This window comes from Podarcis muralis, chromosome 5, assembly GCF_964188315.1.
Source record: "Podarcis muralis chromosome 5, rPodMur119.hap1.1, whole genome shotgun sequence".
Taxonomy (NCBI): domain Eukaryota; kingdom Metazoa; phylum Chordata; class Lepidosauria; order Squamata; family Lacertidae; genus Podarcis; species Podarcis muralis.
The window spans coordinates 89,051,251-89,064,550 of NC_135659.1; the positions used below are offsets into that span (position 1 = coordinate 89,051,251).

Here is a 13,300-nt window from a genome sequence, read left to right on the forward strand (position 1 = left end):
CTGCCAGGGTCCTACTCGAGTGTAGGCTGAACTCCTAACAACCTTAAGGACTATCTGATCTCTTATATCCCAACTCAATCACTGAGATCTTTGGAGGAGTCTCTGTTGGTGGTCCCCCATGACTCAGCTGCATGGCTTGTAGCTACTAGAAGCCATGCATTCAGTGTAGTGGGCTGAAGCCTGTGGAACTCCCTCCCAATTTTGATTAGACAGACACTTTCCTTGTGGAACTTCAGGTGCATAACTAAGAATTTCTTGATCCAGTAGGCATTTTAAGGGAGTGTTTGATGTTATGATAATTTTTATTTGCCCCATGTTCTGTGGATGGTTTTTATGTATACTGCTTAGTAACCGAGCAGTATAGAAATGTCTCTAATAAGTAAATAAAGCAGGCTTTGGTAACCCAGTAAGGTGGAACAGCTCAGCTCCAGTGAAAGAGTGCAAGTAGCAGAACAGATAATTTATTTTAGGCATATTTATTGGCATGAAGAAAGCCACACGATCGATTCTACTGTTTACTACAAGGAAACAACTTCCACGTGGAGTGATTTAACATGTTGGTTATACTGCATAAACTGATTCTCAGAGATATGAAAAAGACTGTTTATAACCACTTAAAGGCAAAAGGAAACAAGTCAGGGTTGACAAATATCTTTTATCTTCCTCAGTGCTGGGTTGTTGTCATTTATATAATTTGTTTTATTTACTTCCATCATTTCTAGACCACCCGTGGGCCAAAGCCCCCTGGGCATTTTGCAAAAATCAATAAAAACACAAATACAATGCAATCTGTAAAATGATCTCTGCAGAAACACCACGGAAACATAGAACTGACATAAAACATGAAGAAAAGCCATGTAGAAACAGAATAGCATAATATCTAGAAGCCAACCTAAAATAAACCAAAGAGAAGGCAATTTATGCTGAAATCTAAACACACTAAAGCATACTGAAATTAAATGACCTGGGAAACAAAGAAGTCTCAACCTGGTGACAAAGGCATCATAATTTAGGCACCAGGTGAGCATCTCCGGGGGAGGGCATTTCACAGTCAGGGTGCCCCCACCGAGAAGGCCTATTTATATGCTACATTGGGGTCCTAAATGCAGCTCACAAGACAATGAAAGCCAGTCTAAATACAATGAAACCAAGAGCAGAATAAAACAGTCGAAGCGTTGTCAATGGGGGAGACCAAACCAAACTGAAGGCTAGGAAAAAGGAGAAACCCTTATTAGCTCACCTAAAGCTTGCAAGGAAGGGAGCCAGCAGATAGCCATGCCACCTAACAAGATGGGTGTTTGAGGTCTTCTGAGATCTCTTCACCCTCCAGTTTAATCAGACACATCCAGGACTTTGGTTTGAAGCAAAAGGCCCCAACCAGACATCAGAAGCAGGCTTGCTTCAGGCATGGCCAACCTGGCTGCTGGACAGAGCGAGGTGGCTGACTCAGATGACAGATGCTGAAAGGTGAGGAACAGGCTAAACTGTGGGTGCCATGCTGCATTCCTGTTGCCCCTAAGCTACCCTGCAGCTGTCCTTATATGCAGTGGGAGACACTGTCCTATCAATCATGTTAAAAAGGATTCTGGTCAGGCCATCTGTTGGAATGGTAGCAGGAGGTCCCACCTTGTCCTTTGCCAATGAATTGGGCTGGTCCGAGACAAGTCCTGAAGATGATTTGGCTCCCCAGACAGAAGAATTATTCACCCAGCTGAGCCTGAAATGGATGTTTCTGCAGGAAGCATCGTTGTTTCGTAGGAATTCCTGAGCACAGCATCCGCAGTCGGTCAGAGTGGAGGAGATTTTGCAGCACACTGGAGGCAGGCAAAGAGAAAAAGCAGAAATAGCTGCACAGGTTTTCCTTATGAAAGAGCAGCTTACTTCCTTGATGGAGCAAGTGGATCAGACAGTAGGGATCGACTTGCAGAAGCAATGGAGAGGAATGAAATGAAAGGCGAAGGAGTTCCAGAATAAAAATAATTGATCTAAAGAACAGCTTATGCAGGAACAACCCACATTTGGGGTGGAGGAGGATAGAGGATATGGAATAGGTAGAGGAGTCTGATCTTGGAAAGGTTTTAAAATAATGGCTCCTGGAAAACTATAGCCATGCAAAAGCCAGAGGCTTCTATACGCACTCATGTGTCACATATCTCCATCCTCTTACTAGGCAAGTGAAAGGCTCTATCACAAGTTCAAGGTCATATTCCAGCTAGTCCAAAGCACTCAAGGAAAGGCCTCCAAGGGCTCCCATCCATGCACTACAGAGACTTTAAAATAGACGGCAACGTTTCACTCCATCGGCAAGTCTCTGGAAGGCTGATTTAACTTTCCCTGAAATTGCAAACTCTGATAAGCCTGGGCTCTTGTTTAATGCAGAGCTTTCTAATCACATTCAATCACACTTCCAGACCTTTGCACCAATCCTGCAAAGGTCTGCAGGGCAGCCGGTGCGCCCAAGATTGTTGAGGGTGGGCTTGCATGCACATCCCATCCCTGGTTTGACCCTTTGTGCTTTCAGTTGAATGCTTAGTTGTGTAACTAGCTTTATAAGATGAGGATGCTCTTAGTGAGTGCTGACGGAGAGAGGTTAACACTTCATCAAGCCATTACTTATTGCCTCAAAGACTGGAGAAGTTTCTCCACTTACACCTAGCTCTGTTTTCCTGCAGCTGCATACCTATATCTGGTAGTCCACCAGAGCTGTTTGAGTTTTGTTTTTAATTTCATCAGTTAGTCCACTGCCCACCCCCCACCCCTGGCTTGCATTTACTGTACTTCTTTACATGTATCTTTAATAAAACTCTGTAGTTGAATTAGTGGAAGTAGTTACATGGGGGGGGGTTGACTAGATGACCCTCAGGGTCCCTTCCAACTCTACAATTCTATAATTTCTGGCTTTCAATTCTGAGGTGGGACTTAAGAGAGTGAGAGAGAATTTGCACATTTAGGGATGGTCTAAATGGGCACATTTAGGGATGGATTTTGTTCAATCCACTTTTTTGTTTTAATGAAGTTGAGCTAATTCACACCTCTCAGATGGATCTGAGAGGATCGGAAAATAATTACCCTTCAGATTTTGCAGTTCTCTTTATTTTGTGGTGTAGTTTTCCACTTTAAAATGTATAGAAAATACCAAAACAATAGAATCATATAATTGTTGAGTCAGAAGGCATCTCAATAGTCATCTTGTTCAGTGCCCTGCAGTGCAGGAAGCAGAATGCATATGAATTGTGGATTTTTCAGCATGCCTTGAGATGACTTCCAATACCTATTTTGTGATAACCTAAATATTTAAAAGGGATTTGGTGGCGCTGTGGTCTAAACCACTGAGCCTCTTGGGCTTGCCGATCAGAAGGTTGGTGGTTTGAATCCCCACAACGGGGTGAGCTCCCATTGCTCGGTCCCAGCTCCTGCCAACCTAGCAGTTCGAAAGCACGTCAAAGTGCAAGTAGATAAACAGGTACTGCTCCGGCGGGAAGGTAAACGGCATTTCCATGCACTGCTCTGGTTTCGGTGTTCCGTTGTGCCAGAAGCGGCTTAGTCATGCTGGCCACATGACCCGGAAAAACTGTCTGTGGACAAACGCTGGCTCCCTCAGCCTGTAAAGTGAGATGAGCACCGCAACCCCAGAGTCATCTGCGACTGGACTTAACTGCCAGGGATCATTTACCTTTTTACATATTTAAATGAGAAATGTCATAAGTTAATACAGAAGCGGAACAGAGTAGACTTATGAAGGAACACAAATGAAACTGATATGGAAAAGACTGGTCCATTCACCCCTAATGCTGCCCTACCATGCAGGAGATCTGAGAGAACATGTTAGCCATTGTGGACAGGAAGGGGCCATAGGCAGTGCTGGTTAAATGGCACATTCAGCTGAAGGAAGTGAAGATGGAGAAATAAATCATAGAATCATAGAGTTGGAATAGACCACAAGGGCCATCGAGTCCAACCCCCTGCCAAGCAGGAAACACCATCAGAGTACTCCTGACATATGGGTGTCAAGCCTCTGCTTAAAGACCTCCAAAGACGGAGACTCCACCACACTCCTTGGCAGCAAATTCCACTGTCGAACAGCTCCTACTGTCAGGAAGTTCTTCCTAATGTTTAGGTGGAATCTTCTTTCTTGTAGTTTGGATCCATTGCTCCGTGTCCGCTTCTCTGGAGCAGCAGAAAACAACCTTTCTCCCTCCTCTATATGACATCCTTTTATATATTTGAACATGGCTATCATATCACCCCTTAACCTCCTCTTCTCCAGGCTAAATATTGGGATACATGGGACTTAAGGGATACGGTGACAAGGTGACAGAGGGTTTCATAAGGCAAAGGTGTTTATGATGGATCTAGGACTAGATTTGAAGCCAGTGTAGGGAATTAAGGGTCTGATTTAAAGCCAGCTGCCCAGTCAATAGAGCACGAGTCTCTTAATCTCAGGGTTGTGGGTTTGAGCCCCACGTTGGGCAAAAGATTCCTGCATCACAGGGGTAGATGACCCTTGTTGTCCCTTCCAACTCTACGATTCTATGAGTGGCAAGAAAGGTGAGTGGCAACAGAGTTCTGAACAGAGGTGAGATAAAAAAAATCCTGGTGATACTGGTTATCATCAAAACAGGGAAGTGTTCTTCCAAAGGCTTTGGCTGCTGAAATGCAGTGCTTCTTTTGGATTCAGACAGGCAATGAAGACCATCCAAGCTGCTCTGTTTTATATACAGGATGTGGAAAATAAAGAACAAAGCAAGAGGAAACAGGTGGCCTCTTATGAAGCCACCTGTTGCTAGAGATTCCTTTCCCCTCTTGGGCAGGCAATGGGTCAAACTCTTCCTAGGCCATCTCTGAGAGCCAGAGTGGTGTAGTGGTTAACAACGGTAGACTCATAATCTGGTGAACCGGGTTCGCTTCCCCGCTCCTCCACATGCAGCTGCTGGGTGACCTTGGGCCAGTCACACTTCTCTGAAGTCTCTCAGCCCCACTCACCTCACAAAGTGTTTGTTGTGGGGGAGGAAGGGAAAAGGAGATTGTTAGCCGCTTTGAGACTCCTTAGGGTAGTGATAAAGCGGGATATCAAATCCAAACTCTTCTTCTTCTTCAGTGCAGACCTTGCTGTCGACACCATGTGCTGCCCCCATCTCCTGTAAGCTGACCCATGAGATGATGTCCCTTGTTTCTTGCATTGTTCTTTATTTCCCTCACTCTGTAAATAAAGCCTGCTAAAGAGCATCTTTGATGGCCCCCATTGCTTATCCAAACCTTAAAGAACCACTGCCTTAGGCAACTGGGACCTTTGGCATAACAGGAAAGGCAATTAATTGCTCAGCTGGAGCAAGCCCTGTTACAATTGGATGTGCTGTTTGGCATATTTGTCTGTAATGCAGACTATAAAGAATTTATGCAGAGAGCTGTACATTGCACAAAGCCAGGGCATTCTCCCTTCAGAAATAATGCATATGTTTCACAGCACGTTGCCCCTAAAGGCAGATACATTATGATTAAGCATCAAATATTTATGTAGGAATGGGCTTGCTGCATTGGGATATTGTAACAATGGTGATAGAAATCCACATTTTGCTTTTGGGGGAGGCAGAGAAAATTTACAAGTATTCAGAAAGATTTGCATGAACGGCCAGTCGGAAAGGATTTTGAGAAACAGCGGCTTGCAAGTAGCTTTTACAGCGCGTTGGTAATATTTTCCCCTTCAGAGAATACAATGAGCATTCCTTTAATTCAGTTTGCTCCCTCCTTCTGCTGCCCTCTACTGTCTGAACTGCAGCAGTCTTATGAATCTCTTTAATTCTGCATTCCTTGGTTTCATTTTATCATGCGCTATTCAGCACATTCCCATAGGTGCACTGCAAGTTACCCACCACCAAAACTGATGGAACTTATCAGCCACGACTATGTTGCCATTGAAATAAAGGGGACTAGGAAGCAATGGCTTATATCCTAGAAAGAGCGTAAGTAGAACTCTGCTGGAATAGGCCAAAAACCCATCTAGTGCAGCATCCTGTTCTCACAGTGGCCAATCAGGTGCCCATGGGAAGCCTACAAGCGGAATCTGAGTCCCATGGCGCTTCCAGCACCTGCCATTCCCAGCAGCTAATATTCAGAACCATTGTGCCCAGGGCCGGATTTAGGTTTGATGAGGCCCTAAGCTACTGAAGGCAATGGGGACCTTTATATGCCCAGCTGTCCTTTGTCAACAAATTGTCACTGTTTTTTGTGTTGAATATATGCTATATGGTAATTTATGGACCTAATAGGTATCTAAAGCCATTTGCACATGTAGAATGTGGGCACCCTATATATAGAAATGAGCAAACCAGTGATATTTTAGGGAGCAGGCTAGCAGGCGGGGCCCATGACTTACATCATAGGAGCCTACACAACACAAAACACTGTTGCTGTATATAGGTTTTATTTTATTTCCTTTTTATCTTCTATTTTGGAAATGTACATCAAGGTTTTTTCCCTTTTATTGGGGGCCCCCAAGAGAGTGGGGCCCTAAGCTATAACTTATTTAGCTTATACAGTGGTACCTCGGGTTACATACGCTTCAGGTTACATACGCTTCAGGTTACATACACTTCAGGTTACAGACTCCGCTAACCCAGAAATAGTGCTTCAGGTTAAGAACTTTGCTTCAGGATGAGAACAGAAATCATGCTCCAGAGGCGCGGCAGCAGTGGGAGGCCCCATTAGCTAAAGTGGTGTTTCAGGTTAAGAAGAGTTTCAGGTTAAGAACAGACCTGCGGAACGAATGAAGTACTTAACCCGAGGTACCACTGTACGTAAATCCAGCACTGATTGTGCCTCTCCAGCTGTGGTGATGCAACACAGCCATCACGACTAGCAGCCATTGACAGCTATGTTCTGCCTTCAATATTCTGTTTCTTTCAGTGAGACCAAGGCTGAATTCTCACACTCTTGAAGGATCCCCGACTGAACTCAATAGGGCTTATTTCTGAGTGGGCCTGACTATGATTGCACAGTTCCTTATGACTAATGTTAGCAGGACGGTAACCTTTAGTGTGAAGTGTGTCGGAATTGTAACACTTGTAACGATGAAGGTAGCTTTTTAAATCATTATATATGTCACCCCAGTAATAGCCTGTGTGGTAGGGTTATCGTTCCATTTTGCTGAAAGAAAATGAGTGTTAAGGGTGCTGAGAGTTGTTAGGTGACACACCTCTCCACTCACAGAGCTACACTTTCCAGAAACTTTAACAAACTCATTATTCCCAGGATTCTTTGGGAGAAGCCATGGCTGTTAGAGTTGTCTAATAGTGCTTTAAATATAGCCTAATGGTTGCCATCAACTAGAGTTGAATTAATTTTAATGAAATGATTTTAGAATGTTGTATTATTTTGCTGTTGTTGGCCGCCCTGAGCCCGGCTTTGGCTGGGGAGGGCGGAATATACAGTGGTGCCTCGCAAGACGAAATTAATTCGTTCCGCGAGTTTTTTCGTCTTGCGATTTTTTCGTCTTACGAAGCACGGTTTCGGAAAAGTTTTGGAAAAGCTTCAAAAATCACCAAAGTCTTCAAAAACCTCAAAAAAGGCTACCACACCACGTGCTATAAGTTGCTCCTCGAAGTCAAGTCAAAACTGTATTAATGGTGTTAAGAAAAAGGAAACAAACTTGCAAGACGTTTGCGTCTTGCGAAGCAAGCCCATTGGGAAATTCGTCTTGCGAAGCAGCTCAAAAAACCAAAAATCCTTTCGTCTTGCGAGTTTTCCGTCTTGCGAGGCATTCGTCTTGCGAGGTACCACTGTAAATAACATTTATTATTATTATTAGGTACAGAAGTGGCCCAAGCTGCCCACACTAAGGGATCTGGCAGCTTTCTATTTATCAGGCGGAGCACAAGATTAGTTCTTTAATTTCCAAGTCAATGAGGATTCTGTCCTGGTTAAATCAATCCATATTTCCCTCTTCTGAATGACATCTCCAGATGTCTAGGAAGCAAGAAACCAGAGAACAATCTGAGGGTTTTGGGATCAATGGCATTGGTGATAGGAATATATTCTGTACTTCTTCATCAAGTGGTATTGTAGGAAAGTCAAATCCTTCATTAGCACTAAGGGGTTGAGCTTTCTTATATCTCCCTTGGCCTGCTGTTTAAATCTGTGACCTTTAAAATACACTTTTAAACACTTCAGACATATACTCTATATAAAGAATCATTTTTTAATTCTATTTATGCAAACAAGCTCAAAGCCTGAGTGCTTCATTAAAGGTGTGAGAGGTTTCCCTCTCTCACCCCCACCAATTTCAAAACAGTACCTTGCAATAAAATCAGTTTCAGTAACCCATAAAGGAGCACGCCAAAGAGAGCACTCAAAACTTCAGCAGCAAGAACATCTCCATCTAATACGACAGGGAGCCATAAGCAAAAAGGCCCTCTCTCTTGTTGCCACCTTCTGAACTGAGGAGGGTCTCAGATGAAGATTGAAGGGTCTGGGCAGGTTCAGATTGGAAGAAACACTCCTAAAGATATTGGGCTCCTGAGCTGCAAAGGCCTTTATGAGTTTAAATCAGCCCAGAACCAGTGTCATTTTCAGCCTGCTGGCATCAGGTGGCCACAGTCTGCACTAGCTGCAGTTTCCAAACTGTCTTCAAGGGCAGTCCCAGGCAAAGTGCAGGGCAGGAATTTAATCTTGAAGTCACCAGAGCATAGATTACTGTAGCCAGGTTAGCCCTGCCAGAAAGGGTCATAATGGGGCCACCAGCTAAGGCAGTGGAAGGCATGCCATGGAGGCCACCTCAAACTACAAACCCACCTAGGACAGGTTGCACACAACTCAGCCAATCAGAAGAACCCACTAATAGCATAGAGTCAGAGAATCATAGAATTGCAGATGAACCGGAGTCCAGCCCCCTGCAATGCAGGGATATCAGCTAAAGCATCCATGACAGGTGGCCATCCAACCTCTGCTGAAAAACCTCCAAGAAAGGAGAGTCCACAACCTCCTGAGGGAGTCTGTTCCACTGTCAAACAGTAATGTCAGAAACTTCTTCCTGATGTTTAGCTGGAATCTCAGTCTTGTCTTGAACAAATTTCAGTTTATTGGCTCTCATCCAATCCATAATCGCAACCAGCCACCAGTTCATTACATAAAGCATTTCTGTACAGCAGCCTCCCCCAAAATGGTGCTTTCCCAGTGTTGTTGGACTACAACACCTATCATCCATGGCCATTGGCCATGATAGCTGGGGCTGATGGGAGCTGTAGTCTGAGGACATCCAGAGGGCACCAAGTTATGGAAGGCTGATGCGCTGTGAAAAAGGGGTGTTATTTAGACCTTGTGTGTATTTTGCATGTGTGCATCTTTGTGTGTGTTGTAAAGAAAAGCCATTTGAGACTCTTGCTTTCCAACACAGTATGCAATTGTTTTCTTTCAGTCAGCCCAGCTGCTTGTCATTTTCAGCAGTCCTCTTGGCTTCCTAGCCATGACTGACCATGTCCATTGTTTACATGTGCAATGCAGCTCCTGTATCCCTTGTCCTCCCTCTCGCCTGTCCCTCCCTATGCACTGCCATCAGTCTTAATTTGATGTTCCACAAATCCTGCCACCTCTGATCCTATCTCCTCAGCCAAGAAGACGCCAGCTTCCTCAGATGAACGTGAAAATGCCAGCCTGCCAGCCTCTGAAGAGAATCCACAAGCCTTACTTCTTTCGGAATCTACGGAATCGCCCCAAAAGCAGATGGAAAGGAACTCAGCGCAGCTCCCCAGCCCTCCTCCATCACTTCCAGTTCCGCCACCTAAGACTGTCTCCAAAGTCTCGAAGATTGTACCAGGTGAGCCTCATTCAGGACTTGTCTTTAGGGCTAAAATAGAAATAAAGAAAGAACCTGAAAATGCAATTCATGTGCTCTAAAACTGAGATGCAACCCTTCCCTTAAAAGGCAGAACTCCAACATTAGGAGGGGTATGCATTATGACATCAGAACACAAGAGTAATTGTAGTAGCACTGCAGAGGTGTGGAAATGTTTGGTAGAAACTTCATATCTTCCCAGATCAGTAGTTCTGCTCCCAAATTGTCCTGCAATCTGATATGTTGATATTCAGTGAAAAAGAATGGAGGCCAGAAGGTCTGGTGGTGATGGAGGAGAAAATTGCTCTTCTGATTCATGAGATGGAGGCTCAGCCTATATAAAAGTGATGGGATTCCACCCAGCTCCTTCTTATAATTTGTAGGAGTGGTGAAAGTTCACATGTCATGGGATTCAGTGTTTCTTTCCCAACATTTAATAGGTAAGAAGCAATAATTTGTAGTATCTGACTCTTGGCAATGGTTGATATTTCATGTCTGATGCCTGACAAGATCAAAACAATCAAGAGATACAGGAGGGAATCTTTTGCGTCGCCAGGTTTGAATTCACATGGGATATTCACTATGCAAAAGTGAATTTCAGTCCAAACTTAATCGTAAAGTCCCTGTTCACATCAAATATTTTTAAAATACATTAAAATTATTGACAAAATCCAGATATTTTTTTTAAAGTTTAACAAATATTAATGAACTCGTGTGCTAGGTTTTATGACAACTGGATACCCAAAATAGAGCTAATGAGAAACAAGAGGGGGAGATTAGCACTCTTGTGGGAACCCCAACTTTTGCGGAAGTTAAATAAACAATCTTTGAGGTGGGGGGAAATGTACCTGAATCAGAGCTCATCAGTTCTATGATCACTTTTCTTGCACATAAATAATGGTGGAGATGGTACCCTGCAACTCTGTTAATGCTGGTTTTTACTGGTTTCACTAAGGTTGATAGATGCTCAGCTGAAGCTGTTCACCCATTTGAATTTGAAGAACAGGAAGCATAAAGTAAAAGGGGGTGAATGAAGCCATTAGGGTTGGGTGATATATTGTCCAAAACCATCCAAGTCCATATCATGATACCGGTTTCATAATTTTTGACCAGGGAATATATTGTGAATCATGGTGTGTGTGTGTGTGTGTGTGTGTGTGTGCGCGTGTGTGCGTGCTATGCAAAAATCATAATGTGGGAAAAATCGTGAAGCCAGCCAATGTCTCTACATGTTGTTGTTTAGTCGTTCAGTCGTGTCCGACTCTTCGTGATCCCATGGACCAGAGCACGCCAGGCACTCCTGTCTTCCACAGTTTGGTCAAACTCATGCTGGTAGCTTCGAGAACACTGTCCAACCATCTCATCCTCTGTTGTCCCCTTTTCCTTGTGCCCTCCATCTTTCCCAACATCAGGGTCTTTTCCAGGGAGTCTTCTCTTCTCATGAGGTGGCCAAAGTATTGGAGCCTCAGCTTCAGGATCTGTCCTTCCAGTGAGCACTCAGGGCCGATTTCCTTCAGAATGGAGAGGTTTGATCTTCTTGCAGTCCATGGGACTCTCAAGAGTCTCCTCCAGCACCATAATTCATAATTCTCTACATAGCTCTATTCTAATTTCAGACATTGTGATATATTGCGATGTTGAAAACCAGATATCGTCCAGCCCTACAAGCCATAGGAGATGCCACATCCTTGAAGGCAAGTGTGGCTAACCTGTGGCTCTCCAAATGGTTGGACTACAGGTCCCATCATTCCTGACTATTGGCTATACATGTAAAGTGGAGTCCAACAACACCTGGTTTAGCCACCCCTGCCTTAAGCTACAAGGAAGGGACCCAGGGAAAACAAAACACCTTGAAGGATGGGATAGCTTTTCTGATGGTCCCAATTGCCACGTACCGGCACCGTAACAAGGGCACACAGTTCACTCAAGCTCCACCTTTAGCCATTTTAAGATACTTGAAAAGTAAAATCCACATTAGGGGATGGTTCTTATTTCTTTCCCATCCACAGCACACCTTCCAGTTTGGGAGCCTCTGGATTTAAATCCATGCTTGTGCCACTGGGTGGCGTAAAGTCATCAGCAGTGGCTGAAGTCAAGTCTATTGCAGCAATTATTTCAGTGGTTCTTTTGTAAACTGTGTGTGGGTTTGTTTTTGTTTTTAACGGAAATGCGCTTTATTGGGAAATCACCAACCAAGGTCCGTGGGTGAAATTTCAGTGCATAATCCATGCAGCTTCAAAGGCTGGTTTCCCACCCCACTCCAAGTTCAGACCTTGGCAGTTAGAAAAGTGTTCTTCAAGGACCAGTTATTGCAGTTGAGCTTCCCTGAAGCACAGCTGGCTGACTTGTAATGGCTTCAGCACATAAAGATAAACCACAGAAAGAGTACCTTGTTGTTGTTGGCATCTCGAGAGACAATGGAGTGTGCCTCCAGGGGTCAAGTCAAACCACAATGTTAGCAGCACCAAAGTGACCTCCCCAGGCACAAACCTGGGCAGTGTGTATAGAGGTCCTGGGCTGCCCAGACAACAAGACCCCCAACTCTCGGCCTTGTTGATGTGGTCCTAAGGAGAGCAGAGCAAAATGTATGGCACCTGCTTGGCTGCATGAGTTTCCAGAAGGAGGTGTACAAGGTGCAATCCAACCATTCCTGATTTGTGTAGGGTTTGCTCCTTAGCCTTTTCTTGTCCTGGTGATATCCCACAAGATATTGAACGCCAAGAACTAACTATAGCAGCAGAGAAAACATGTCCCCCCTCAGGCAGGCTGGAAGGAGAAAGAACTTGCCCATGTGAAGACCACCTGGTGGAAACCCTTACACATATGGTTCTCAATTGTAAACTATATGCTGATCTCCGTCAGCAATTTCTAGATCAACTCTGTATCCCCAAATGGAAACCAGAGTTGGAGGTTATACATTTTCTATTACCGGGGAATGATCAGGAGCTCACCAAGTTAGTGGCTAAATATCTCTATTTGGTTTTTTTTGTCGTTGAAATACACTGCAGATGTCTGATCTCCCTGGAGACCTAGAGATGTGACCATAGACTGCTCTGCCTCCTCTCCTTTAGCAAATGTTTTGTGCCACTGGGGAAGTGGTAATTCTGTATTGATTTGTTTTGTATGTTTGTATGTGATGCCAATAAAAGCTTTAATGATGATGATGCTATCCCACAAGTGGAGGTTTAGGATCACAGCTTTCCTTCCCAGGTTGATGAGCCCCACCAGCCCTGAAAGAGTACTGCTAAAAGGCTTAATCTGCAGTCCACCAGCAGTTTGCACAGCTGATCCTACTCTGCTCTGGTACCCATCTGACCATAGGTCAGCCTTCCCCATAAAGGGCGCCCTCTAGATATTCTCAGATGACAAGCTCCATGCAATCCCAGCATGCATGGCCAAGGATGATGGGAACTGCAGTTGAAGGCACAACCACATTGAGGAAGGCTGCCCAGTGTGGCTCCAGCGGGGCCTCCT

At 44.4% G+C, this 13,300-nt stretch overlaps 1 protein-coding gene across 4 annotated transcripts in view; it reads left to right on the forward strand.

Annotated features, from left to right (window-relative positions):
* Window positions 1-13,300, forward strand: part of PHACTR3 (phosphatase and actin regulator 3) — a 214,040-nt gene that overhangs the window by 113,041 nt on the left and 87,699 nt on the right. For all 4 annotated transcript variants that reach the window (XM_028735353.2, XM_028735355.2, XM_028735354.2 and 1 more), the window contains one exon: window positions 9,602-9,808. In XM_028735353.2, the coding sequence (XP_028591186.2) occupies window positions 9,602-9,808 (207 nt within the window). The remainder of the gene's footprint in view (window positions 1-9,601; window positions 9,809-13,300) is intronic.